Here is a 25,526-nt window from a genome sequence, read left to right as displayed (position 1 = left end):
CTGTATGAAATGTGTGCACACTTACCAGCACAAAAAATTATGCATGTGTAAAGAGTCATTGATAGAGGTCAAAGGGTAGGCCCAGGCCAAGCATGCTGAACTGTGTGGGTACGCTGTAATCAACTTTTGCCAGAATTGACTTGACCATATTTGACTTGACCACACCTTTTCCTGATACGGTGTGGTATTCTCTATAAGCTCTAAATATCAATCACCCATGTGAATAAAGGTTTTTCCTTGTAAATAATATTTCTCATTGCTCTAGAAAGTACTCAACTGTTGTGATGAATGGCTTCTGTATATATTTGGTACCTCCATAGGAGCAGAGACAGTGTAATGTATCTTTTACTAGATAAAGATATAACAAAACACTTAGCTATTCATTGGACTTGAGCTGCAAAAACCAATTATGCACAATCATGAATTTTTCAGCATCTCAGAAATATTAATTTAAAATATATCACTTCTACATAATGAAACATTAAATTTATTAATAGTGTTATATTTCTGAGCATTATTGGAGTGTATGGGATAGTATTTACAAGCCTTCAATGAAAAGGAAAGCATTATTAGACCTAGTAAAAAAGCATCTTCATTTTCACATATGCCACCCTCTTCTCCAAATGCTGTGATGTTTTCTGTATGCTCTAATTTCTACATTGGGGCATAAAAAAAATATTCAGGAGAACCAGTTTTAGGGAAATGCACATATTTCTGCTTTTCTTCTCATGAGTCCTATGGCTGCTGATGCTGGAAGGAATTTTCTAAGAGCAAGAATCTGTTGGATATCTGCTAGCAGGAAGCCACTGAGGCAGCTGGTACAGCACTGGGCTCTCTTAGAGTGTTGTTTCTACACAGCACTACCTTTGAGCTATATGGCACTTAGGGTACTGCTTTCACAGATATATACTGCAAGGATAGTTGGAGTTTCTGAAAGTATGAATTTGTATTTCCTTAAAAGAAACATTTGTATAAAAGCACTCTGTTCCTTCCCCTGGAAGTGGAGTCCTCTGCAATGGGTTAGGGTGCTTTAATGATGGTTGTGTAGGTCCTGAGATGGTACACTAAACTACATATAGCAATAGTGTTTGTTACTTTGGCAGTGCCCCAAGAAAATATGCTTAAGTTTATGCTGTAACCTTCAAATAGGTTTCCTAGGTATAAGTGTGGCCAATATGATTGAGAATAATGATGAAATTATTACATACTACCAAGAATGTCTATGAAAACTTAGAACTCTAAATTCTCCAATCTAGAGACAGTGTCTGAAAGCAAAATAAAAATGAATGTTGCTTAACATTCAGTTTATTGATGCAATAATTAGAAAGGCTACTTCAGCACACTATATTCCTTTCCCCGTCTGTCCATGGAGAAGGGATAGCAGGATATGAGAGGAGAGTGCAGGATGTACTTGAGAGAACCAAGTTGTATCAATGAAGAGTATGTTGAGGATTCAAGCAGTCAGAAGCTGCTGGAACAACAAAAGGTAAGGTTTCTTTAGTGGTAGCAGTTGAGACTCGCATTAATCTTCTTTCTGCCTCTCCATTAGAACAGAAAGTCAACCAGGATAACTCAGGAAATGGTTTCTTATGATTCAAGCTAACATAGTGAAAGTTTTGAAGAGCCCTTTTGTTTAGGATACCCTTTGAAATATATGTATTTTTAAACTGTGTTACTTTTTTTAGTGATTCTAGGAAACCCTGTTTGGGATCATAGCTAAATGATTGTGCTATGGTGCTTTGTAAAAAAAAAAAAAACAGGCAGTAGCTGATTTTCTTTTTTAAGTGCATATGTTCCTATGATGTGCTAGAATAAACTGAAAGACACTTTAAAGAAGATGTATTTGATCTTTCCATTTGTATACTGGGTTATATATGAGACCACTCCTCAGAACATAGAATCAGTTGTCAATTTTTCAGTTATTGTACTGTAAAAAAAAGTGTCTAGCCCTTGTCTATATTCTGTTCACAGTGCTGAAAACAACCACACTGTTAATTCTTTTATGTCCTTTGTTCTTGACTTTAATGTTCCTTAATCTAAACTGAACTGCAATTGCCATCTGTTAGACCAGGCACTTAAATGATCCGAGTCCTCCTTCGTATGGCTATACTGTGCCTCATTATTTATTGTTCCTTTCAATATATGATTATTCTTAAACTCTTGCTTCTAATAACACCCACGTGAAGTCATTTTTGACATTAGGGCCCAAATTGGATTTAGATTCCTCCCCCCTCCAGGAACCATTTTTCAGCATAACAACTTCTGTTGCTACAGTGTTTTTCCTTTGAAGGTATGAGTGCTCTCTGTTCTGTTTCTCAAGGTACTCTTGGCATTAGCTTTTTACATACAACTGTGTTGAGTGGTTTGAAATCATGTCTAGTATTTCAGAGAAGTCATCCTCTTCTTACCAATTAATTAATGTCTTCTCAGGTTTCTAGCAAGTTGTGTTGGAGTGACCATTTCATTATTACTTCTCTGGCAACTTTTGTTTCCCTGAAAACTTAATTTTGGTCACTTCTTTCTACTCCACCTTGTAAAGCATCTGATTTATCTATTACATATAGATTTAAAATATTATGAATTTATATTGTTCACTATCAGAGTAAGTTCACGAAGTAAAGTCTTCTCTGTCCTGAGTTATTATGAAAGAAACTGTGTAAATACAAGGGAAGCGTACAGGTTCATTACCTCAGAAGACATTCTTCAAGTGAAAAAGGAACATACCCAATCAGTAGTTGGTAATTAAATTTGAAGATTCATTATTATCTTGATGAAGAAAAATGAAAGGAAGGAATGAAAGGAGTAGAAGGAGAAAATGAGTGTAGGAATGTTTGAATTACATTTTTTGATTGATCTTATTTCGTACCTAGACAGACAAAGAAACACACTGACTTTGATTTCAATAGATTTCAGTTCATAAGAACACTTTTCATTTACTCTTTTTTTTTTCCTGAATATTGGATTTTTTCTGTTTTAAACCTCACTTTATATATTAGTTAAATGAAGGCAATAGAATTCATACCACGAGAGTAACTTTACCGCAAAATTGACATTTGCAAATCTCAGGTGAGATTGTCAAAACACTCATTAACTTCAATCGAACATACATTTTTTCATTTTCATAAACCCAACTGGAGCACCTTTGAAGTCCATAGCAGAATCAGTTTCAAACTGCTACATATAGTTTTAAGCTTTTGTATATAAACACATTTAGAAAGAAATGTAAAAGGAGGGAGAAGAGGATATTGTCTACTGTAATTTTTCCACATCAATTATATACATCAGTGTGTCTACAATGTTGTTGCAAAAGGTGCCTAGTTTAATTATGTTGCTAATGACTGTTGTGTTACCATCCCACACAATTCAACAGTATCAACTAGGCTCTTATAAGAAAATAAAATGGGAGACCTCGTAATATCGGATGATTACAATAGTAATTTTTGTCCTCCCTAGAAGGCAGTCCACTTTTAAACAGGCTATCTTGTCTAGTTTCTTGAATGATTTGTAGTACAGCATATTACAGAATACACTGCAGTAATCTATTTTGAAGAGACAAATCCATTGATGATGGTAAAAATCATGATGTCTAGTAAAGAGCTATCTCCAGGCTGACACTTGTGAAGAAAACCCATTCCTAAGCGTTAATGCAATGCAGTTGTCAGACACTGGTTAGAAATCCAGTAGGGCCCACAGGCATTAATTGTTAACAACAAATGCAGAGCACCCAGCAACAGATGAACATAATTTTTATTACACGTTGACATTACTTCCTGTTGTCATTGTCATAGGTATTGCCTTACATTTAAGTTCACTGAGCTTTCAGCTATCCCATCCCTCCATATTATCTGAATCCCAAATATGCACTGCCAGCTTAAAGAAGACACGGAGAGGTATCAGCAGTGTAGTAGATCATCAGCACAGTCCACTGATGCTCGCTAGTCTTCCTACAAGTTCATGCCAAATAAGCCTGCCAAGCAGGAAGAGGGTTGGAATAAAACTCTTGTCAGCCAGCAACATTTTAGGTGAAAAGTAATTAGCCACTATTGTGTCAGTGATTAGGCAGACAGCCATCGAAAAGAAATCCCATCAGCTTGAGGGTTAAAGTTTCCATCCTGTCTATTTTGCCTATGGCTAATGTATAGAGCACACCATGAACCTTGGTGTGGACTTGCAATCTTTTCTTTTGGACTTGTAAATAATGACAGTCAGAAAAAGAATATGAATTATTTTATATGCTCAGGCATTCTCAAAACCATCTTCTCTGAGACTGCAATGAGGAACCAAAATGTTCTCATACAGGATGACATTTGTCAAGGCTGTCAGCCAAATTTTAGGTCATGCAACCGCATCCATCGAAACAAACCCACTACAGATCTATTGAGGGAGAAAGAGATTTTCTTTCCTGAGAAATAAAACTGTTTTCTGATTTCTTGAAAATATTTAATAAAATAATATCTTAAGAATTTAATTCCATCAAAGCTAAAACAGTAAAACTCTAATAGTGATAACAATAACTGTAGATTAAACTAAAAGGTGGAAAATATATTAATATCTGTGAAATACAAGCATTATATTTTCCAAACTTATTTCCAGTTAATCATCATTACCGTGTAGGAGCAGATATATTTCCAGAAAAATTTGTACTGAGAAGTTAGAACTTGTTTCACTAGGAAGGCTTTCTGCTTAGGTGATGGCTCTTTCTCAAAGGCAATTTCAATGATTTCCCCTGCCCCTGCATAACTTGAAAAGTTCTCAACCTTCCTCTCTGATATGCAGAGAGATAACATGTTTGCAGACAGGTACAAGGCCTCCTTGGGCCAGAGAGAGTGGAGGAGGGGAGAGAGAAGATACAAAAAGCCTTGGAGGAGGAGGAGTGGGTTTACCTTTCGCTCCTGGGGCCCAATGCATGCACCATCGTAAAAAAGTGGTCCTTGCATCTGAAATAAACCTTTTTTTTAATCCTTCGAGTGCCTTGGCATTCTTGGGAAGAATACCTATGTATGTTTTACCTTGCAACCAAAGATTAATTAACTTGCTTGTCAGAAGAAAGTTTTCTTTTTTGACTGAGCACCAAGTGAATGAGGAAAGTTCAACAACAGGAGAAATGGAGTATCTGAATAATAGTCAATGGAATAGTGTTAAATACTATTGCATCATCATGAAATATGTTGGATATGATGTGGGAAAAATCACTTGAATCAAATCAAATATTTTATTTGATCATTTGGACAGCTGGTGGTCAAGGAAATTTTAAATTTCATTTTGCTTTTTATTAGTGAATCTTACTAATAACTATTGATTATTTTATTAGTTAACTACTTCACTTTTTATTAGCAGAAAAAGGACTGGTGAGTGGGCAGGACTGTAAGCCAGTCATTGCAATTGAAAGGTATTTTCAGCAAAACAAATTATGTCACTTTAATGTCCTTTCAAGGAAACAAGTGGTCATTTCCCTTTTTAGAAAAAAAAAATCTTAAGGAACTTAATCTTACTGTAATGTCTGTCTGTTGGAGAGGAACTGCTTCAGCAAAGAGTAATGTACAGACTGAATTACAGGGAACCTGTTTTCTCTATAATTGCATCACATGTATTAGCAGTTTGGATCTAATTAGATTGTTCTTAATGAAAACCATTATGAATTCCATTAAGAATCTATGGTTACTGGTTTTCTGCATTCTATTGAAAGATAATTGCACTTCCCCTTCCCTGCTAAAAACAAAACAATGGAAGAACCACTTTTTCATATCTTTTTTCTTGTACAACTGGAACACACTATGCAACACTAAAAAAAAAAAAATCTAAGAAGAAATGCGTTTGAATGAAGGAGTGGTCATCTTGGAGACCCTTATCTTCCTGAAGTGTTAGCAATTAGCTAGTGTTGGTATTCTGTTCTCCAGGGGCAAAACTAGTACCAGCCTAATAAATCCATTCAGGATTTATATATATATAAATATACTTCCATGTGTATGGGAAGTATCCAGTTTCTTCTGCTGAAGGCAAAAGCCTCTTTGTCTTAAAATATGAAAGGTTCAGTTGGAAGTGAGAGGACAGAGCAGGACAGGTGTTACATTTTCAGTGTATACATTACGTTCCTGGTTTACCTTACTACATAAACCAGCTTATTGCAAAACTACATTGAATTCTTTTGTCCACTTAAAAGTAGGATTCAACAACATTGTTTATGATGCAAGAATAATGGATCCATATCAAATTTAGAGCACTCATCTCAATGGCAGAATTCTTTTTCTAACACTGCAGAAGTAACTCATTTTCTTACAACAAAGCAAAGAAGCATTTAGTGGGTCTTTAAGTGACCCTTTTAAAAATCAGGATTTCTTACAATGCATTGATAATGGAATAATTCAGACTGCTCCAAATTTCAATATATCCAAAATTCATTGAAATCTGTGCATAGGATTAACTTTGGGCAAAAATGGAATGCAGTTAATGGAATTAGCAGTGATGCTAATTATGTTTGTATAATCTACCCTTCAGTCAGGTCAGCAAATCAGGTAATTCTTATCTTCTCAGTGTTACTGTGATATCAAAAGAAACTCTTTATCCTGCTTAGCTCCTTACACTACATCAGAACTGAGAAGTCTTTTGGGTTGTATGGTCTAATGATACAAGATTGACCATAAGTGTGAACTCTACATAAACATCAATTTTTCTGCTACATAATTTTTTTGCTCTACTCACATGTCATTTCCCAAACTTCTGTGGCTCTATATGAGTTTCATATTCAAGGCCAATCCCAGCACTTACGTTGGCTGACTTGACTATTTATTGGATTCTAGGGTATTTTGACCAGCCTCAAATAAAACACTACATAGTGGGCTAAGCTGTAGAAGTTCACCATCACAACCCCCAGTAAATTGCATGTAATATTGCAAAAAAACTCCTTTTTTCACTATCCTTTACCTTAATTTTCTTTTACACTCTTTTCTGTGATATTATTGCATTTTTTTAATTTAAAACATACTTTGATTTCCTTTAAACATTAACTTTTATATTTCTGCTAATATACCTGCAAAAAAGAAACATTATGAGAATAGTATCATTAACCTTAAATTACTAATAGCTACTCAACATTTATTCATTTTATTATTATTTTTAATTTGAATAACTTAAGTCATAAGCACCTAAAATATTTTATAGAAAATACTGCTTAACAGCGTTATAATTGTTAAGTGAAGTCTGCTCTTTATAGGTGTGTTTGGCTATGCAGAAGTCATATACACAGCTGTGACTGACAAATTGTCTCTAAACACTTGTGGTTAGCAATCGCCATATGTCATGCATTCTTAAAATAACTACTAGTGTATTAGGGGAATACTCATTCTAGTGTTGTGGTGACTGTAATTGCCAGGAATATATATGAAATTACAGTTAACTAGGACAGATTTTTCACTTCTCTGTACTTTAAATGAGATTTCTGTGTACTATTGACAGAAATAAAGAGTAGCTTTTCTTGCAGATTTTGACATATTAACCATGCTGACTGCATCCTGTTCTCAGCTACATGGGAATAATGCCATAAATTGTGATGATACAGGTCTTTGAGATAGTGTGAACTATCTGTGTTACCTTTTCTGTAAGGGAAGTTGGCTGCAAGCAGGTTACTAATTCAATCTTTCTCAAGAATGGTCTAAACTAAAAAGCAGTTTGGGAGAAACTGGAACCACAAGTGAACATGATGGCCTTATTTTCATGCTATAAGTGTCTAGCTGGTTTCCATGGGAAGTATTTACATGTTAAAAAATTATGAAGATTTAAAGGGAAAAAGCAGTTTGTAATCAGCACTCAATAGATATGGTATTTTTCTGGCAACTTTCTCCTTTAAGCCTTTCCAGACATCTTAAAGCCTTTCCCAGATGTATAAATGTATGAAATGCAGGAGTCTGTTTTTTTTTTTTGAGGGGAGATGGATTTTTGGCTGTGACCATATTACACTGTCAATCTGTTTTTTCCAGTCAAGGAAAGGCCCTGTCATTCTGTACAGCTTTGATCCATGAGTCAGTTAAATAAGGAAAATGTGTGAAGAGTGTAAAATCCTCGACCCAAATAAAGAACTTCCTTCCTGTACACAGCTCCCAACTTTTCCTCCACACTCTCTCTGTGCCTGACCTACAGGCACAGGTCATTCAGCTTCCAGAGTCTGGACAAACCAGTTTGCTGAACATGTTCATCAGTCATTTGAGCCAGACTATCCACAAATTAGTTGCAAATGAATTGAGAGCTACATTTATTTCCAGTATCTGGATCCTAACCAATCTCCCATCATCTTTTAGATAGCAAAAAAAGGCTTAGTTGCTTTTCTAGAAATAGTAATTGACTTTATGCACATATATGTATATTGATAAATAGATACATTACAAGGTGCAACAAACTCTTACCCACTAGTAGTACTTGTACTTCGACAGAATGATCCTGAAGTTGTTAGAGGATACATTTGACTGACAAGAATATGTTTCTATCTTGTTTAATACAGTGTACCATAATAAAGTTTGAAACTCATAAGTGGGAGGGGAAGCATCAGGGCTGCATTGGCTAGAACCTACTATCCATAAAGAAATCCCTTCTTAGATATAATGCTTAACACAATTCCTATTGCTAATGACATTCCTAGTCTCTCTTAATGGCTAGTCTAGGAGTCTTTACTCAGAAGAGGCTCTATGATATGAGGCTCTAACTGTCCTAGTACATTCCTTACTAACACTTTTGCTCTTACAAAAAACGAGACATTTCTGTCAGTGAATGTATAAGCCTTTCTTGGAAATGAATCTGCACTAAACTTGCATCCCAGGCTCTCAACAACACTATGTTATATTCTCTGTATAACTTGACAGGTGACAATTATAAATTTTTTCTTCATACTTGGGAGTGGGATTAAAGAAATACAGAAATAAGAATTCCTGTTCTTAAATACAGAAATAAGAATTCCTTTTCTTCCTTCCCTCTGCTTTTTTTTTTAAATATTTTTTTCTTAGTACAAGAATACCATTGAGTTTTATAGAGAGCTTTGGACTAAATATATGAATATTAAAATAATAACCATCTTGCATCACCTGAATTTCATCTCATTTGGCTAGTGATGCGTACTCCCTGTGGAGGATTCGTCTGCTTTGCTTACCTTATCTCCAAACATTTGATTAGAAAGACTTACACCATATCAGTTGCAAACACATGGGTCCATAAGATTCTGTATAATCCAAAGTAGTCTGACACTATGCAGTAAAAATTAAAACTGGAAAATAAGACGGAGTCATGGAGATAAGAATAATCATAACACGGAAAGTTAACTTTACTCTGAGTTGCACCAAAACTCACCAGGGTATGGCAGCACAATTCTGTGAACGGGGTGAAGAAGTACTGAAGCACTTTTGAATATGTCTCAGTTTGGCAAAGTGTTTACATGTAGTTAAAATATTATAGTGTGGTATCAGGCCACAAGTTTTAGAATTACTTGGTGATTTGTATTAACAGGCATGACATTTACATAAAAGAATTGAAAACATGCTGTTATGTGCTACATTTTACAGGGTTTATTGCTGTAAGGCACATCTGTCAGGTGAATTTGTATTCTCTGAAGCTGACAAGTGAACTCCCTGGAGAATCTGTTTTTGTGATAAATACAGCAAAGTTAGCAGAATGGTGTGGTTTTGTCTCTGCATCACTGGAAGGACAACTGTGGTCAGTGGTGTTGCTCTACAGGAACAGCTGAACTGTCTGGGGCAAAGGCCTGGCTGACTCATTTGGGAAACCGGGCTTTTGTGCAAGCCTGTTCAAGGCACCAGGATAGATTCTTACAGATGGTTTTTTAAGGTTCTACATTTCTTTGACTTGACCTTTAATAGTAGAAGGATATAAAGCAGAAAATTTAAAAGAGAAACAGAAAAACAATGTAAAATATGAAAGTACTGTACATGACAAATATTACTGACAAAACCTGGTGCACTTCTAGGAAGTTTTATGGTAATATCCTACATGGTAATCTATAGAGAAAAGAGAATTTTCTGGGGTTTATTTACAGAGAATAATTGACCTATTTCACTCCATGTCCATGTGAGATGGACAATATATGTAGTAAATACCAGCTGAGGTAGTGTATTTTTACAGTAGTAGGCAGTCAAATTCAATTTGAAAATTTTTTACACCTAAGTGATATAATAGCATTCTTACAGGAAGGCAATATCACTAATACTGACTGACTCTTCAGTGTTTTCCTTTTAAAACCCTATGCCTTACTCAGATAATATTTTTTTTCATTTTGGTTCAGTGGAATGTCCATCTAAGAAAAAATAATGGTTAGCCTATAACAGGAAAGTTTCTGTGCCTTTTCTTTATTTCCTTTCTAAACTACCTTCCAACTTCCACAAATCTTTCTACAAGAGTAGTATGGAGTGTGTTGTTTCATTGTTATGATATCTCATCTTAAATCTTCTCTGGTAACTATTGACAAATGGTACACAGTAGCACTTCCAGTGACTTGCTGTTCAGTAGTTTAAAGCAATATAATGCATACAGACCCTATTTAGGCTGAATAATATACACTTTTTGCACGAGCCTGCAAAAAATGGTCGTTGGAGGTGAGAGATTTGGCCAGTTCTGCTGTATTTCTTAACAACAAAATTAGGTCATCCTTCCTTGTGTCTTTTCACAGCTACACAGAAGCTTTGTATTTCCATTCTACTTCCATTATTTCTTGTGCTGCTATCTGTACCATTAACAGAATCAATAAAGTCATATGGGCTGCTATTTAGAAATATTTGTCTCAATAAACAGAAAGTTTGGCTTAGCCTAGGAACACAGCTTGGTTAAAAAATGTGGAAACCTTGATAAACTGCAGTGTTTTCAGTATTAATTGTTACATGGTGTAATCACATAAGAATCTGGTGCATCCTTGTTGCTCTCCAGCCCACAGGAATTTATCATGACAGTGAATTTTCTTCATGTAGAGACCTTGAATCAGCCTTGTGTCCTTCTGATCAAAATTAATACTTACTAGTTCCATATGTAATTATTAGCATCAGTTCCTTTTTCAAGGAAGACTCCTCACATGGTATATCCATTATCTTTTCATAAAGGTGATCAGAGTCTTTTCCCGTCACGGGTTCTTAGTTGTTGGAACTATATTCTCACATGATTATTTTTCACATTCAATGTCCTTCTTCTCCACTACCACCTCAAAAAATATATTGCAGAACATTTTTATCTTTTTTCAAAGGCCTAGATTTATTTTAATTTAGTTCCACTGTCTGTCTTTTACCAGTTCTTGTCTTGTCTTTCTTCCCCTCTCTTTCAGAGGATAAAGTATGGACAACTGTGTACCATGATCTGCAAATGCAGACTTCTGTGGGAGGCAACAGCCTGGAGAAGTTATCTGTACTGCAGCTCAACTACAGTGCAACAATGGACCAGATTTCTGCCATTACCAGTAGTGCTGAATACTGTGAGCAGTTTATCTCCTACTCTTGCAAGATGTCCCGGCTGCTGAATACACCAGGTAGGCTGAGAATGGGATATCCACTAAATATGGTGTTAAAAAAATTTATCTGAACAATTTAACAGGTATTGCTGTTAGACTAGTTCATTCATTGAACAGACTTCTTTGTTCTCCTTCATTAAAGTTGACAAAGAGGTAAATAACTGAAAATACTGAAGACGTTATTTTCTTTTTAAAAATTACCTGTTTGCTTACTACTAAAATGATTTTTATTGCACTGTGTATTTTTGTGTTCTTCTCTCAGATCTGTTGCTCCTTAAAGCAGGAGGCTTTTGCTAAACATGGTAACTTTCAAAGTTTAATCAATAGAGGCACTGAAAAATTGCTTTGAACTTTATCCTGTTTTTCTGGTTGTCAGTTTTCATATGCTACAAGCAGCAAGGGCACTGACTGAATAAGGGCTGGAATTTTCCCACTAATATTTCTGAAACAGTTTCTTAAACACAGAGTATTTCTGGGTAATCAGATGCCTTACACATTGTAGGGACTGTCATGGTCAGTAATGTAATTGTGTAAGAAATGATATACTGTTACCGACAAGTAGATTCATTATAAGTTTCTTCTTTTGCTGTGTAGCTTTACTGGAAGAGAACAGTCCTAGTACTGCTTTCTGTAAATACCTCCTCAACAAGTGTTACTTGTAAGTGATAAAGACAAAAGTATTAGTTTTTCCAGAATTAGTAAAGCAGCGCATAAGGAAGGAATTCCATTTTAAAAACCTTTTAATATGCATCTAATAGTTTATGTATGTTCTAACTGTGTATGATAGATTTTGATGTTAAATAAATCTTAATGGTACTTAGGGAAGACTGGTTTATAAGTGGAAACATACAACACATTTTCATGATTGTGAAATGAGTTCATTGTTATAAGAACAATTCAAATGTATTTCAGATTAATTTCATGGCTGCATGCTTACTTTAGGATTCTTCCCCTCATGAATTTGTTTTGATATATTTTCTTATGGTGCTATAGATAAGGATTCATTTGGCATGCATGTGCATCTTATTCCTATTTCCATAAGCATTCCATTAGTTAATAGACACTGTAATGCTTGTTACTCCCTCTCCCTCCTTCCTATTGTTTTTTTTTTAACTTTTCTAATGCATGCTTTGTCTCTGTTGCTGTTATTTTGCTTAATTTAGCATAGCACAGAGACTCTGCACTGCGGAAAATGATTTCTTCTTTCTCGGGCCTTAATATATAGGATCCTGAATCATGTTCATAACTAGAAGTATTGTGATTAGATTCTGCTGATGGATACAAGCTCCCTGCTTGCATACACTTCAGAAAAGTTGTATATGGGTGTGTCTTTGGGTAGGTATTTCGAAGGCAGATTTATTTGTTAGTGGAGCTGGAGATAATGTGCTTAGAAAGCTCATAGTTTACACAGAGTACAGTGTTAGATTCTTCTTCTTGAAATGTATAAGACTATTATTTCAGGACCAATTTGTGATTGTTAGTATATATGTATATTATAATAAAATAAATATCCACCATAATTGCAGATGTTTGCCCTAGATTTAGAAGGACAATTAAGCCGCATAACTTACTGAAGTTTTTTTAAAGAAATAATCAGTTCCAGCTATTTGCATTTTTAAGGTTCTTAGAAATTTGTGAGCATCCTTTGCAGCTATCTCCGTCTTCATGTTTTAAACTTTTTTATGGAAAAACAAATTCTCTTAGAAACTAGTTTTTTGGTATGGAAAGTGAGTTTCCACAGGTATTCTGTAATGTGTTATTTTTTCCTTTTAAGTGAGAGAAAGAAGCAACAAAGGCAGATTATTTTAACCCAGACAGTAACAAAAAATTACACTGCAGTGTTTGCATAACACCTGTAATGGTTTGTACACATAGAACAGCAGTGATTTGTATGTTGGTGGGGAAGAGGCCAATCCATTTTCTTTCTATGTGTTCTTGGCTTCAGTCTATGGTTTCTAAACCAAAGAACTAATTTTTCACACCTTTCTCTGTTTTGGAGGATTGCCATATTTGCTGAATATATTATGACACCCTATTCATCTCACAGCACAGTTCCAAGTACTCATGTGGCTTCTTCCACCACTGAGCTTTTTGTATAAATCATTGCAGTATGGTGCCCACACAAAGAAATTTTAAAAAAATCAACATTTATATATTCCTTGGGAAGTGAGAACCTGGTGGTATTGCAGCCAGTAGTAAAACCTCTCTAGGCTTCACAGGATGAGATCAGGATTTCTGGCCTTGACCATAGGTGCTTTTCTAGGCTGAAACTTTTTTGTTTACACCTTCCAGATGTTTACACCTTCCAGATGTTTAACTAACCACTTAAGATAGAAAGCTCCTTTTTGTTTTAAATTGCATCAAAGAGAACTGAGAAAATGGAGAAGACAGTTCAGCAACTCAACTTTTTCACCTTTTCATCTCCTGGGGATCGTACCACTTCACAACACAATTCCTTCTCAGGGAGAAATTGCTCAGTTAATATATTTAAACAAATCAGGACCCAAGCTGTTTATTGATCTTTTAATGGCAAATAATTAACAAGCCATCAATGAACTATAGTTTTTGCTGGTTTTAGTTGTGCGTTTCCTGGCAAGGTAAAAGTATATCCAATTGCACTAATATATGTTCTGCTGCTAGTAATAGCTTAAATAATTTTTTGTATGAAGTGGAAACTACGTAGAAATTCTGTGTTTGAGGAAAGTCTTCACATAAATAAACCTGTTTTGTTGTGGGTTTTTTTTTTGGCTGCAGGCACAAAAGTCAAAGAATTCTCATTGTCTTGTGATTTCAGAGAGATACATCAAAAGCAGTCTGTACAAACTAAGAATTCTCATTCTTCTGTTATGACTTTTAGACTTTAAGACTTTATTGCTTCAGGTCCATGCCTTTTTTTTCTTAATAATGGACTTTCATCCAAGCAAAACGACATGTCCATCCCACCAAACAGATTAAAATCATTGTCGACAATAGGGATTGGGAGTGATTTTGCAGGTAACAATACCATAGCCTTTCCATGTAGTCTGAGGGAAGATAGTAACAAGATGTTTCATGTAAATTAAGTCATAAATGACTTCTGGAAACATTTCTGGAAACAGGAATGTCATAAGGCTATAGGATAATTCAGGTTTGAAGACACTGAAGAATGTAATCTCGTTCAATTATCTTCTCAAAGCTGAATAAACAGTCCGCATCTAGTAATAAGCAAAGACTACGTGGAAACGCAATTTTCTGCCTTTACTGTTTTCGCTTTGGGGTATTTTTTGTCTGTTTTGAACTCGCAGCCCAATGTGTTATAAATTATGTTCAAACCTATGGGTCTGTTTCAAAGTCTTAACTAAAGATCATCAGAAAAACAAAATTAGTCAACATAGCTTGGTGACTTTCTTCAGAAAGTTCAAAATGAGAAACATCTGCTGAAAATACACCGTGTTATCATAATAAAAAGCAAAACTACTGATACACTGTACATTTCTGAGGAAACCATTTTCAAGCAGGGGTCCTGCAGTGGGATCCAGACTCTGATACAGATTTTTATTTTTATTACCAACGTGAGATTGATGCATCTTATTGTCTATATTGTCTATTTAGATCATATATTTTTTCTTAGAATAGGAATTCCTTTGTGAATATGCAGTTATTATCATGGTAGAGGCTTAATCTTGGTAATTCAAGTAACTATTGCAGTTAAAAAATGAATGAAATAGTAAGCCCATGGATCATAATTGCAACCTAATAACAATGTACATTTATATGTAATTTGAAAAATAATAAACACCAGACTTTTTGTTTTGTTTTTCTCTTTTATATTTGCATTTCTCATATCCTCTTTTCTTCTTGTTTCCTTGGAAACCTCCATTTTGAGAGGATAATAATATTTAGTACCGAGAATGTGCAGAAAGCTTGTTTTCTAAGTTCTTGATGTCCAGTTGGTATGGCAGGTGATAGGACATTTGCCTTATTTGCAAACAGGAACTCGGAGATAGAAGAAAGTTCTTTTGTGCCCGCCAATTAACAAGGGGGAAAAAGGCAACGCGGTATGTAGTATCATTTTGCTCTTATAGAAATAAACTTCCCTTCTTCCCTGTAAGAAACAAAATTATGCAGAGAATAGTGATAGGATATACTCATAGAACACAAAAGGTTAGTTAATAAAATTATCTTCATCCACCATTTTCATGAGACTTCCTAATAACACGTACATGAGACTTCTTTGGTATGAAATTTTCCATGGGCCACTGATCTTTGCCTCCAAAATGGGGAGGGAACAGCATGCTGGTTCTTCCATTCTTCCTTTTACCCTGGGAATAAGACCCTGAAGGGAGGTGGCTGCTCTGTTCACTGTATCTGTGTCTTGTCATTTCCCAGAGCTGTAGGAACTGCAATAAATAATCAGAGAGTGGGAGCTAAAAGCATAGATACAGAGAACAGAACAAGATCTGTTGGTGCTGTGTTTCAATTTTTATTCCTATTCATTGTGCCTGCAGGCAGCATATGAAAAACATATAGCAGAGTTACTGCAGTACATGAATTACTGTTTCATGCCTGTTTGTCTCTGGAGGAAATGAGACAGTAGCTTCATGAATTTAGGAGCTTAACAGGTGAAATAGAAAACTTAATTTGATGTTTGGTTGTTTTAGTTACAATAAAGCAATCATAATACCAGTAGGAAGTAAGATTTATGCGTACACTGAAATAAAAACAAAGTTAAAAATTGCAATATGGTATTTTTTCCTAAGTTGCCATCCAAATCAGAACTTAATGAACTTATGAACTTTCCCATCACTACCCACTAATTGATCTAGAATGCTAGTTGCAGATAGAATTCCTGCTTAATAAGATTTCTTCAGAAAGAGTCTAAGAGAGGAATGGGATTTCTGCAGTCCTACGGTGGTGAATGGGAGCCTCTCCAAAACTTGCTTCAGCACCCTGTTTTCCATGTTCTTTCAGAAAACAGGCCCCTAAGCTTTCATGTATCTTGTCCAGCCTTAAGAATATTGATTGACCCCTTCTTCTTAGTGGTCTAGAAAAGCTGATTTCAACTTATAGTAATTTTTAAAGCATAAGGGAAGCAGGAACAGTGACCTTGCTCCACTCTGATCTACATGCTCATGTCCTAGAAGTGGAAACCTTCAGCTTTTGGTGATTTCATTTTCGCTTAGTCGTTGTCATGTTGCCATAAAAAAGAAGAAGACAATAATTCATACGCTAAACGTTTCTCATTAAATACATACCAGTCCTCTTAGGTAAAAGTTAGACAAATAAACGCTTAGTTGAAGAGGTCATTTTTTCCAGTCCATTGCTAACACACCCTTCTCTCATGTCTTCATTTTGCTCTGCACCTTTGCTTCTCTCTTAGCAACTTCTTTGCAGCTTTTTAATACTGTGATCACTGAGTCTCCTAGTTTCACTTTTTCTTCATCATTCCTTTAGTTGGTGAACTATTTTTGCTAATTTTACAAGTTCTCATTGCTGTTGTGCAAGAACTAGACTTAATCCAGGATCATTAAATGAAAAAGGCTACATGTTGCTTTAGTGTTTGGTTGTTAGAAATAATAGTAGTTGATAAAAGCTTAGTGAATATTATAAATCCTCTGTGGAAATTGTAACTGAAGTGCGGTGAACCCTAGTTTCTTTCCTATGCCTTTTTAAGAAAAAGTGGGGCATCAGAGTTTTAACTTTGCAGTTCTAGCAAAATGTTCTAAAACAACTGTTTCTCACACCCTCTCTCTATGTGAATGTGTTCTACCTATTATGGGAAAAGATTCATTATCTTTGTTTCTTAAAAGAAAGATAGAGGAAGGCAATAATTTCTCCACTTCTTATAATGCATCATATTTTATAATATCTGTTTAAAACCATTCATCGTTATTGTTTTCCCAGAAATGGTAACAGACATTGCTTCTTCACAAACCCAGGTTGTTTTGGGGAAAAGTTATCTTTCTTGATGAATGACCAAAACTGACTAGTTTATTAATTTCTCAGATAAAATGGACCTAGGTAGTGTATCATTGCATGTCTTGACAAGAATTTCTCCTCACTCATATACTAAATGCATTTGCACTACTCTAAGTATATTTTTCTTATTCTTATCCTGAGATGAACATGTCATAAGGAAGAGCATATATGAAGAATACAGTTAAAAATACACAGTTAGGATGGCACTTTCCCTATCGTGTTGTGGTCTTTTCTTCATTGCCCTGTGTTGCCCTTAAGATGACCAGTGTTCAATTATTATTGAAAAATAGCCTACCCTGTTTTCATGGATGAGATGGTACTGTTTCATTTCTTGAGGCTGGGACTTTTACCCTTTATCTGAAGGTTGTAGTGAGGCTTTCCTGCATTCTAACCTGACAGCCTGGGGCATTGAGCTACAACTTTTGTATTTAATTTTACATTTGAAAACTTTTCTACTTCTCAGGAGCCTCTTTAAACAGCCTTCAGTTTATATATGGAGTTTGGGAATACTGGAACTGCTTTGTAAGAATCACTTTTTGTTGTTAGCAATGTTACCAAATCCCACCCCCTCTATCATGCCAGTTTTTCATAGTGAGTTCAGATAAATCTCTGGAACACAGCAGAATGCATATGAACAGAATATAGAGAATGGATATGGTGTGATTGTTAGCATATGGTAGTGGATCAAGGGTTGGACTTGATGATCTCGAAGGTCCCTTCCAACCCAGCTGATTCTATGATTCTGTTAAAATGTTTTTTCTGGATTGTCTCTGAAGCAGAGTGCCTGAAATAGTTTTCCCTTTTCACTTTATGAACAACTCCACATGCATTTTCTCTACTTTTCTATGTTTTCTTTGTAATGTAACCCATTCTTTTCATAAATCCCCTTCAATGATTTCATACTCAGTCTGCCTACATTTGTGAAGGTTAAAACAATGTCACTTAGACCAGCCAAAGTTGCTTGAATATTTATGAGGACAGAGTTTCACTAATGGTTAGTGTGTATGCAAAAAATACCACCTATTATAAAATCAGGTTCACGTAACATCATTGCCATTATAATCTGGGGCAGGGGAGTGCATTGTCCCCTTGAATTTTTGTGCCTGTGTGTGTCTGTAGCATAAGCTATAGGTACCTGTAGATTATATGCATAGATCCATATATCCATAGGTATTTATATAGCAGGAGAGGGCCTCCAGATGGTTATCACTTCTTTTTAGAAGGAATTACTTCAACAAGATCCTTTTCCGATATATCTTTTGATATATTTTGTTGTGTGAGATCACTCAATGTGAGAAGACTAAGATGCCTGATTAACCCCTGATTTTCCATAAGGTAGAACACTACTGAAAAGACATATGGACAGTAAATTCTATTTTCAAGAAATTTGTGTTGTCAGCAAAAATGATTCATGATTACTTCCTTAGATTCTTGGGATAAGGAGTGGGAAAGATACTTCCCTTCACTTGATTTATGGGATTTATTGATTTTTTAAAAAATCAATAACCATATTTTCTGAGAAAATGGCTCTGCAGATTAAAAAAAAAAAAAAAAAAAAAAAAGAATGCTTACCATATCTACTGGTGGAAGTTCAACACTGAATCTGGGCATATGTTGACCAGTGCAATGAGAAAGATGGAGCTGCTAACAATATCCAAAAGACTGTAATGCAGTCCGGAATTTCAGAAGCAGCAGCTAAAGATTTGGGAGCAGTTACTTATTTAGCTGCTAAACTATAGTGAGTTTCAGCAAGTGGCAGCTGGTTAGTACATGCTGCTTTCTCAGTTACCCTAGGAAGGACCTATTTTACTGGTTTCTATTGGAAGTGTACCCCAATACTGCTTTGCAGAAGTAGATGGAATCTTTTGTTAGTCAACATGGACTCTGTAATGCGAACATACGATCCACGATAGTGGGGTTTCACCTGCAACTTTTTAATATCCTGTGCATTGCCACAACAGCAATGATGATGCTTTGTTTAAACTACAGATATGTAATTAGAAACACTTTACTTAAGGATAGATCTTACTAATTAAAAATTTAAGATGTATTTAATATCTGCCAAGATATTTTTAAAATTACAGGTACCAAAGTACCTGCGTAGATGAATAGTTATAATGAATATATTGTACCAAAATATTTTTAAAATTACATGTACCAAAGTACCTGAGTAGATAAATAGTTATAATGAATGTATTGTGCCAAAATATTTTTAAAATTACATGTACCAAAGTACCTGCGTAGATGAATAGTTATAATGAATGTATTGTGCCAAGATTAAATTGCATCCACAAAAATATTTGTATTTTGAAACATTATACGCCATTTGACAGAATCTTTTCTCCCACTACCTTTAGAACCAGCTTTCTGCTAACATTGGTCCATCTCAAAATTTCTTTTAAGATTTTTTTCTCTTTCCCCTTTGCTCATTCCTCTTTGATGTTTTCTTCTGTCTCAATCTCTGATATTTGTAACATAATCTGATTTCATATATGCTTTTGTAAAATCTTAATAGTATTTAAAGTGGTGTTACTCTTGAATGACACAGGAGTAGCAGATCAAAGCTTCCTTTCTTTTTAATCATCTGTCCCCTATGGCATGGACTGTGTTTTCACCATTTTTTTTTTTTTTTGCAAAGCACTGTGTCAAGTAGCAAGAATGTTTAGAAGAAATACTGAACCAATTTCTTTTCTGGAAAACCTGAAATTGCAAACAGAACAAAAAAAAAATTGTCAGACATATAATTAATCTGTAAATGCCAATTTTTCACCCACAGATCTAAAAATATCTTAACAAAATCCTCAAATGTTAGGGATTTTTTTAATTTGGTTTTGTTTTTTAAAAATTTTTGTGCAAAGTGTGTTTGAATGTAGCAGTAATGAGGAACTGAGAGGACTGCTGGCAACAACTTAGTTCTCAATACAAACAATTACCATACTAAGCAGAGAGCAAGTTTAATCACATCTTGACCCTTGCTCTGGTTGATAGTGCACCTTGATTTGTACCTGATGGCCAACTCTGGTGGTCACAATCATGTTCAAGTACAGGAACTCTGTAACACCAGCAAGACTTTGTGAACACAGAAATAATAAAGAAGGATAATGAGTGGTCTGCCAAAGGCCTTTCCTCTGATAAAGGTAGGGTTTTACCCACAGAACTTCTTCCTAACATCCACTTGACTCATTTTTAAATTGGAGCAACTGAATATACTCATTTCAATGAGAAATGCATAGATAATCAGTTCATGTTTGCCTACAGCATCCCAATGCCAATGTGTACTTTTCTTTGGACTCACATGCAGACTTCATATTGTTCAGTAACATCTGGACAAAAGAAAGGTAATCTAGTTACCCATTATGTCAAATCACTTGGCATCCTCTGTGGGCTGACTGTTAGGGTTTTGTATTTTATATGGATTCCAGTGAGCATAAGAAAAATAAGAAGAAATGTTTATATATGTATTACTGTTGTCAAGTTTCAACTTTATTCAAAGTAGTGCAACTACATGAACTAATGCTTAAAGAAAGAGAAAAAAGTTGTATTGTTTTTTGAATGTCATGCTAACTTTGGTAATCCTTTTACTGTATTCCTATTCATCAAGAATTCACTGTCTATCTATATTTTGAGAACACAGAAAAATGCAGAAAAAAAATTCATGTCAGTTCAATCTGTTAAAGGATCCTTTTTCTTTGTCTCCCAAACTTTTTAACCCTTGCTAGGAGTTATGACTGAAGAGTGATAATAGAACAGCTCCTCATCTTTGTCAATGACTGAAAAATAACAACACTTTCTTGCTAACAAAATCATGAATAAGTAAGTTGATCACAATTTAAAACCAAATTTAAAATTATTTCTCTCCTTCTTCAGGATATTCTTTGAGATTTCTCTCAGATTAAATGCACTGCAACACTAATGGTGGCAACGTGGACCTTACTGAAGTCGTATCTCCAGTATTAAGACTGATTATTACCATTTCACTAAAATGGGATAGTGAACATCTTCTTTTATTCCTCATACCTCTGTATTTCATCAGTAAAATTAGTGGCATCTTCAAGTTGTCATTTTTCATGTTCATAAGTCTCCCTGCTCTCTTAGTCATTCATTTTAAGATGTGTTTTGATTTATAAAATAATTTGATTTCAATCAAAATGAATTCTCAAACATCAGGCACATGGCACTGGGTTTGACCTGTTTGTGAACTAAGGGGGAGTAACACAGAGCGTTCAGGTCAGGGCGAGGAACATTCACATTGCTCCTCAGAGCCCTGTACTCCAAATACATCCTGGATATACCCTGAGTAACCTGAAAACCGTGTTTCCTGCAAGCCTGGATATCCTCTCAAGGTAAATGGAAGAGCATGGGTAGGCAGGGAGGCATAAGAATTATGGTAGATTCTCTAATGGGAATTAGAGAAGGGCCAGAGTGGCAAAGCACTCCAGAAAGTACTCTTCCTTTTGCAGTCAGGGCTCCTGGGACTTGCACGCCCAGGGATTTACTACTGTGGGGGGCACTGGGAGCCCTTAGCTCTATTCAGCACTGCTGAAGAGTAGTACAAGCCCTCTCTAAAGCCACAGAAGATGTCTTTGCATTGTACAACAAATGTAGCAAATAGAAAACCTTTGAGTGCATCCTCTCTTGCACATGCAAGTGGTTTAGCATGATTCTTGTAGCAATAATATATTTCCTTTTGCAGAAACTTTTATTACATCACTTATTATCCTACAAACTAAAGGGATAGCATGTTTACAAGTCACAGAATATCTTAGATTGTATTCCTGGTATAATAATTTATCCAAGACAGCAAGTAGTAGCTTGTTTAGGTCTGTATCAAAGGGCAAAATATGTAATTAATAAGAAATAAGTTTCTTGAATAAAGTTAAAGGGGAGTTAGAGCAAGCAACTTTTTCTCTCTCTGTCTCTCTCTCTGGGTTTTAAATAATCCAGTTAAGGGGATTATTTATTACTTAAAGAGAAACTTAAGAAATGGTAATGGCTGGGATTACTGTCATTCTGAAAAAAACCAGGGTTCTGGTCTCTTGTGTATTTTCTTTTACAAAAATAATGTGACAAAATTCTGAAAAAAAATAAGTCAAGCTTGGTATTGCCAATGATTCCCAGAGGGATACCTAAGCCTGCACATGTCTGTGCATAGGGCTACAGTAACATACCATAGTTGGCCAGAGTCTGTGATTAAGATAAGTTTTATAATAAATTCTGAACAGGAACTTCCCCACATTCCTCCTGTACTAATAAAAAACTTGTAATTTTGTAATTTTGCTATGTTTAGATTAAAATGTGATAATGTTAAAAGCATAATCTATCAAAAAAAAAGTCAAATGCAGATTGCAATCCTGGGCTTATCGACAGCACAAATTCCTGCTTATTTCTGATGATTGAGTTCTACTGAGATATAGATATTTACACAAATAGGCCATTTTAACAGTTAAGGGAAATTATTTGTCTGTTGCCTTACTGTGTGATGTTCTTTCTATAAACTTAACCTACTAAATTTATTTCATTTTTTTCCCCTCATACTTAAGTATTCTATTTTATTCATATGTTTTACTACTGTTAAGATTTTCAAACAGATCAGAATGTTATTTCTTTATATATATATAGTAAGACTTGTTCAAATATTTCTAAGAGTTATCACTTCTTCAAAACAGGCATTTCAGAAGGTCAGTAGGATTGAAAATATTTAAAATATACAGTCTAAATTTCAACTGAAGTTGAGTATTTTAGTAGTAAATTTGTAAAGGAAAAAGAAGGAAAAATCTATTTCTTAATGTAGAGCTTCAATACTAATTCTTATTAATACATGTAGAAGGCTTGTTGCTTCCACTGATCATTTTTTCAAGCTATGAAAATTTGTTTTGAGATGCTGCTTCTCTCTGTTTATATCACCCTTCTTTAAATTGTTTTATGACTCTTCTGTAGGAGATTATGGAGAATCTAAATCTCTTTATATATGGTAGGTGAAGCGTTTATGGCAGCCAATGAAAATATACTGAAGGAATCATTGTTGATCTTAATTTCTTTGTTCTCAAATTGGAGCTCATTTAATTGAAACTATTGTACTAATATTACCTATTTTGGGGGAAATTAAGATGAGTGCTATGGAAGCAGTCTAGAAAGTATGGAGGTGGTACAGAATAATAAAAATGTGAAATATTAAAAATGTCTGAATAGCTTTATCCAGTTGGAAAAATCTGACAGTACTTCAAAGTTCTAAGGTGAATAAAGTCACTTCTAGTGTAACTTCATTGAGGTTAGTAGAACAATGAAAATTTGATTTACCACACAAATTGTTTTCAGGTTTTGAATAACTTTAATGGGATTTGCTGTGTTTTTAAAATTAAGCCTTTTGAAAATGCAGAGCAAGTTGTAGGTGAAAAAACAACAAAATGGCTTTGAGCGTCTGGATGTGTCCTGGACTATAAGGCAAAAAAAGTTGCTTGTACTTTCTTTCAACAGCATTTTAGAACTAAGTGCTTTACAGTTTCATAGTAAACATCACATGACTTCTATGGTACAGTAAATCCTTGTTTGCTTTGATCAACACAGAGTTTGTAGATATGTGTCCTAATCTAAAGTGTTTTTGAAATTGAACTAGCCCCTTAAACAGCCAACAACTCTTGAGTTCTGCTTTGGGACACGTTAAAAAATCTTTTCATATGCTCTTGGAGGTGAGTATTCTTTTCACTCTCTGACATGAAATTATCTAAATAAAATAGTTAAAAAGCAAACACAGACCAAGAAGTTACCTAGAGTTTCCCTAGAGGATTCAACCAAGGACACCTTATCAATTTAAGTATTAAGTCTAATTTAATTGCTGTGTGAGCAATTTATTTTTGCTTGGCTAAATGTTGGGGAGAAAAAGAAAAACAGAACAAATGGTTAAAAACTGTAGTTTTAAGAGATCAGCTTCTTCTGGTCAAGTTATTACATTACTAGATAAGTTATCAAGTTATTTGATTTGGTCCAAGTTGTGTTACGCTGGCAGTGGTCAGACTCATGCTGAGTTAGCACACTTGCATAGTTGCTACTTTATTTGCATTTATTTGTAAGATGGACAACATTTATCAGAATTATTAAAGAGTCTAGCAATATTTATTGTCATTTATTTTTATTAAGTAAACTACCAGGTGAAATTGCTACAGTTATATTTTATTTTATGATTTGTACAGTATATTTCTGTCCATAGAATATATTGAATTGTACCATATTTCAGAAGAAAATGGTTTCCTATGTTGCATAAGCACAGCCATCCTCATCCTGCAGTCACCCAGAAGTATTGCTGTTGTTTGATAACATTCTGGTTTTTACACTGCGTAACAAAGTACAGATCTTGTTTGTTTGCCAATTAGATGCCTTTTTATCGGCTCCAATGGGGGTTTGATTGACTTTTAAGGACTAGGGACTCAATTTTGCTTGCAGCTTATTTTTCAGATTTGGAAATGGAATTGGTTTCATATCATAATATATGTAATAGGGATAAGAGAAAACCTGTTATTTTACTTGCTCTGATGTTTGGTGGTTTTATAAAAATATTTCTATAAACAGGAGGTAATATATTTTAATCTAGTCAGTACAATATTAACTTTATGATAGTCAAAATGATTCTTTCCTTCCAACTTATTTTATAGCATTTTTCTAGTTTGTTGTTTGAATTTGCTGCTGGACTAGAGCCACAGGTCAGCATACTTTGGCTGGAAAGTGTTTTTTTAAATAACATTAAATATGAAGATTTACGTCAGGAATGACTCTACACATGGCTAATTCCTCCATACTGTCAGCTGTAAATAAGAGCTGATATTAGGAAGGTTGCAATTTATGTTAATGACAGTGCAAAAAGCATTGGTACGATGCTCTTTATATGGGTTCATGCAAATGGTTGATTGCTACTGAAGTAGCACCCATAAAGCACATCCTCAGGTAATTTATGGGAAAATTACAAGATATGAAATACTTAGTGAAGCGATGATCAGTGAGCAATATTATTGCCTCAGATTGGTACACATTTTCAGAATGGTCTTCATCATTTCTTTGGAAAAGAAAAAGGCATACTGTACAAAACCCA

At 34.9% G+C, this 25,526-nt stretch overlaps 1 protein-coding gene across 3 annotated transcripts in view; it reads left to right on the top strand.

Annotated features, from left to right (window-relative positions):
- CNTNAP2 (contactin associated protein like 2) overlaps window positions 1–25,526 on the top strand; it is a 1,017,942-nt gene that overhangs the window by 704,019 nt on the left and 288,397 nt on the right. For all 3 annotated transcript variants that reach the window (XM_027655885.1, XM_027655886.1, XM_027655887.1), the window contains one exon: window positions 11,306–11,506. In XM_027655885.1, the coding sequence (XP_027511686.1) occupies window positions 11,306–11,506 (201 nt within the window). The remainder of the gene's footprint in view (window positions 1–11,305; window positions 11,507–25,526) is intronic.

Source organism: Corapipo altera, unplaced genomic scaffold (genome assembly GCF_003945725.1).
Source record: "Corapipo altera isolate COAL_440 unplaced genomic scaffold, ASM394572v1 59, whole genome shotgun sequence".
In the NCBI taxonomy this organism is placed as follows: Eukaryota; Metazoa; Chordata; class Aves; order Passeriformes; family Pipridae; genus Corapipo; species Corapipo altera.
The sequence above is the reverse complement of the archived record's forward strand: the minus strand, read 5'-3'. Positions and strand labels throughout refer to the sequence as shown.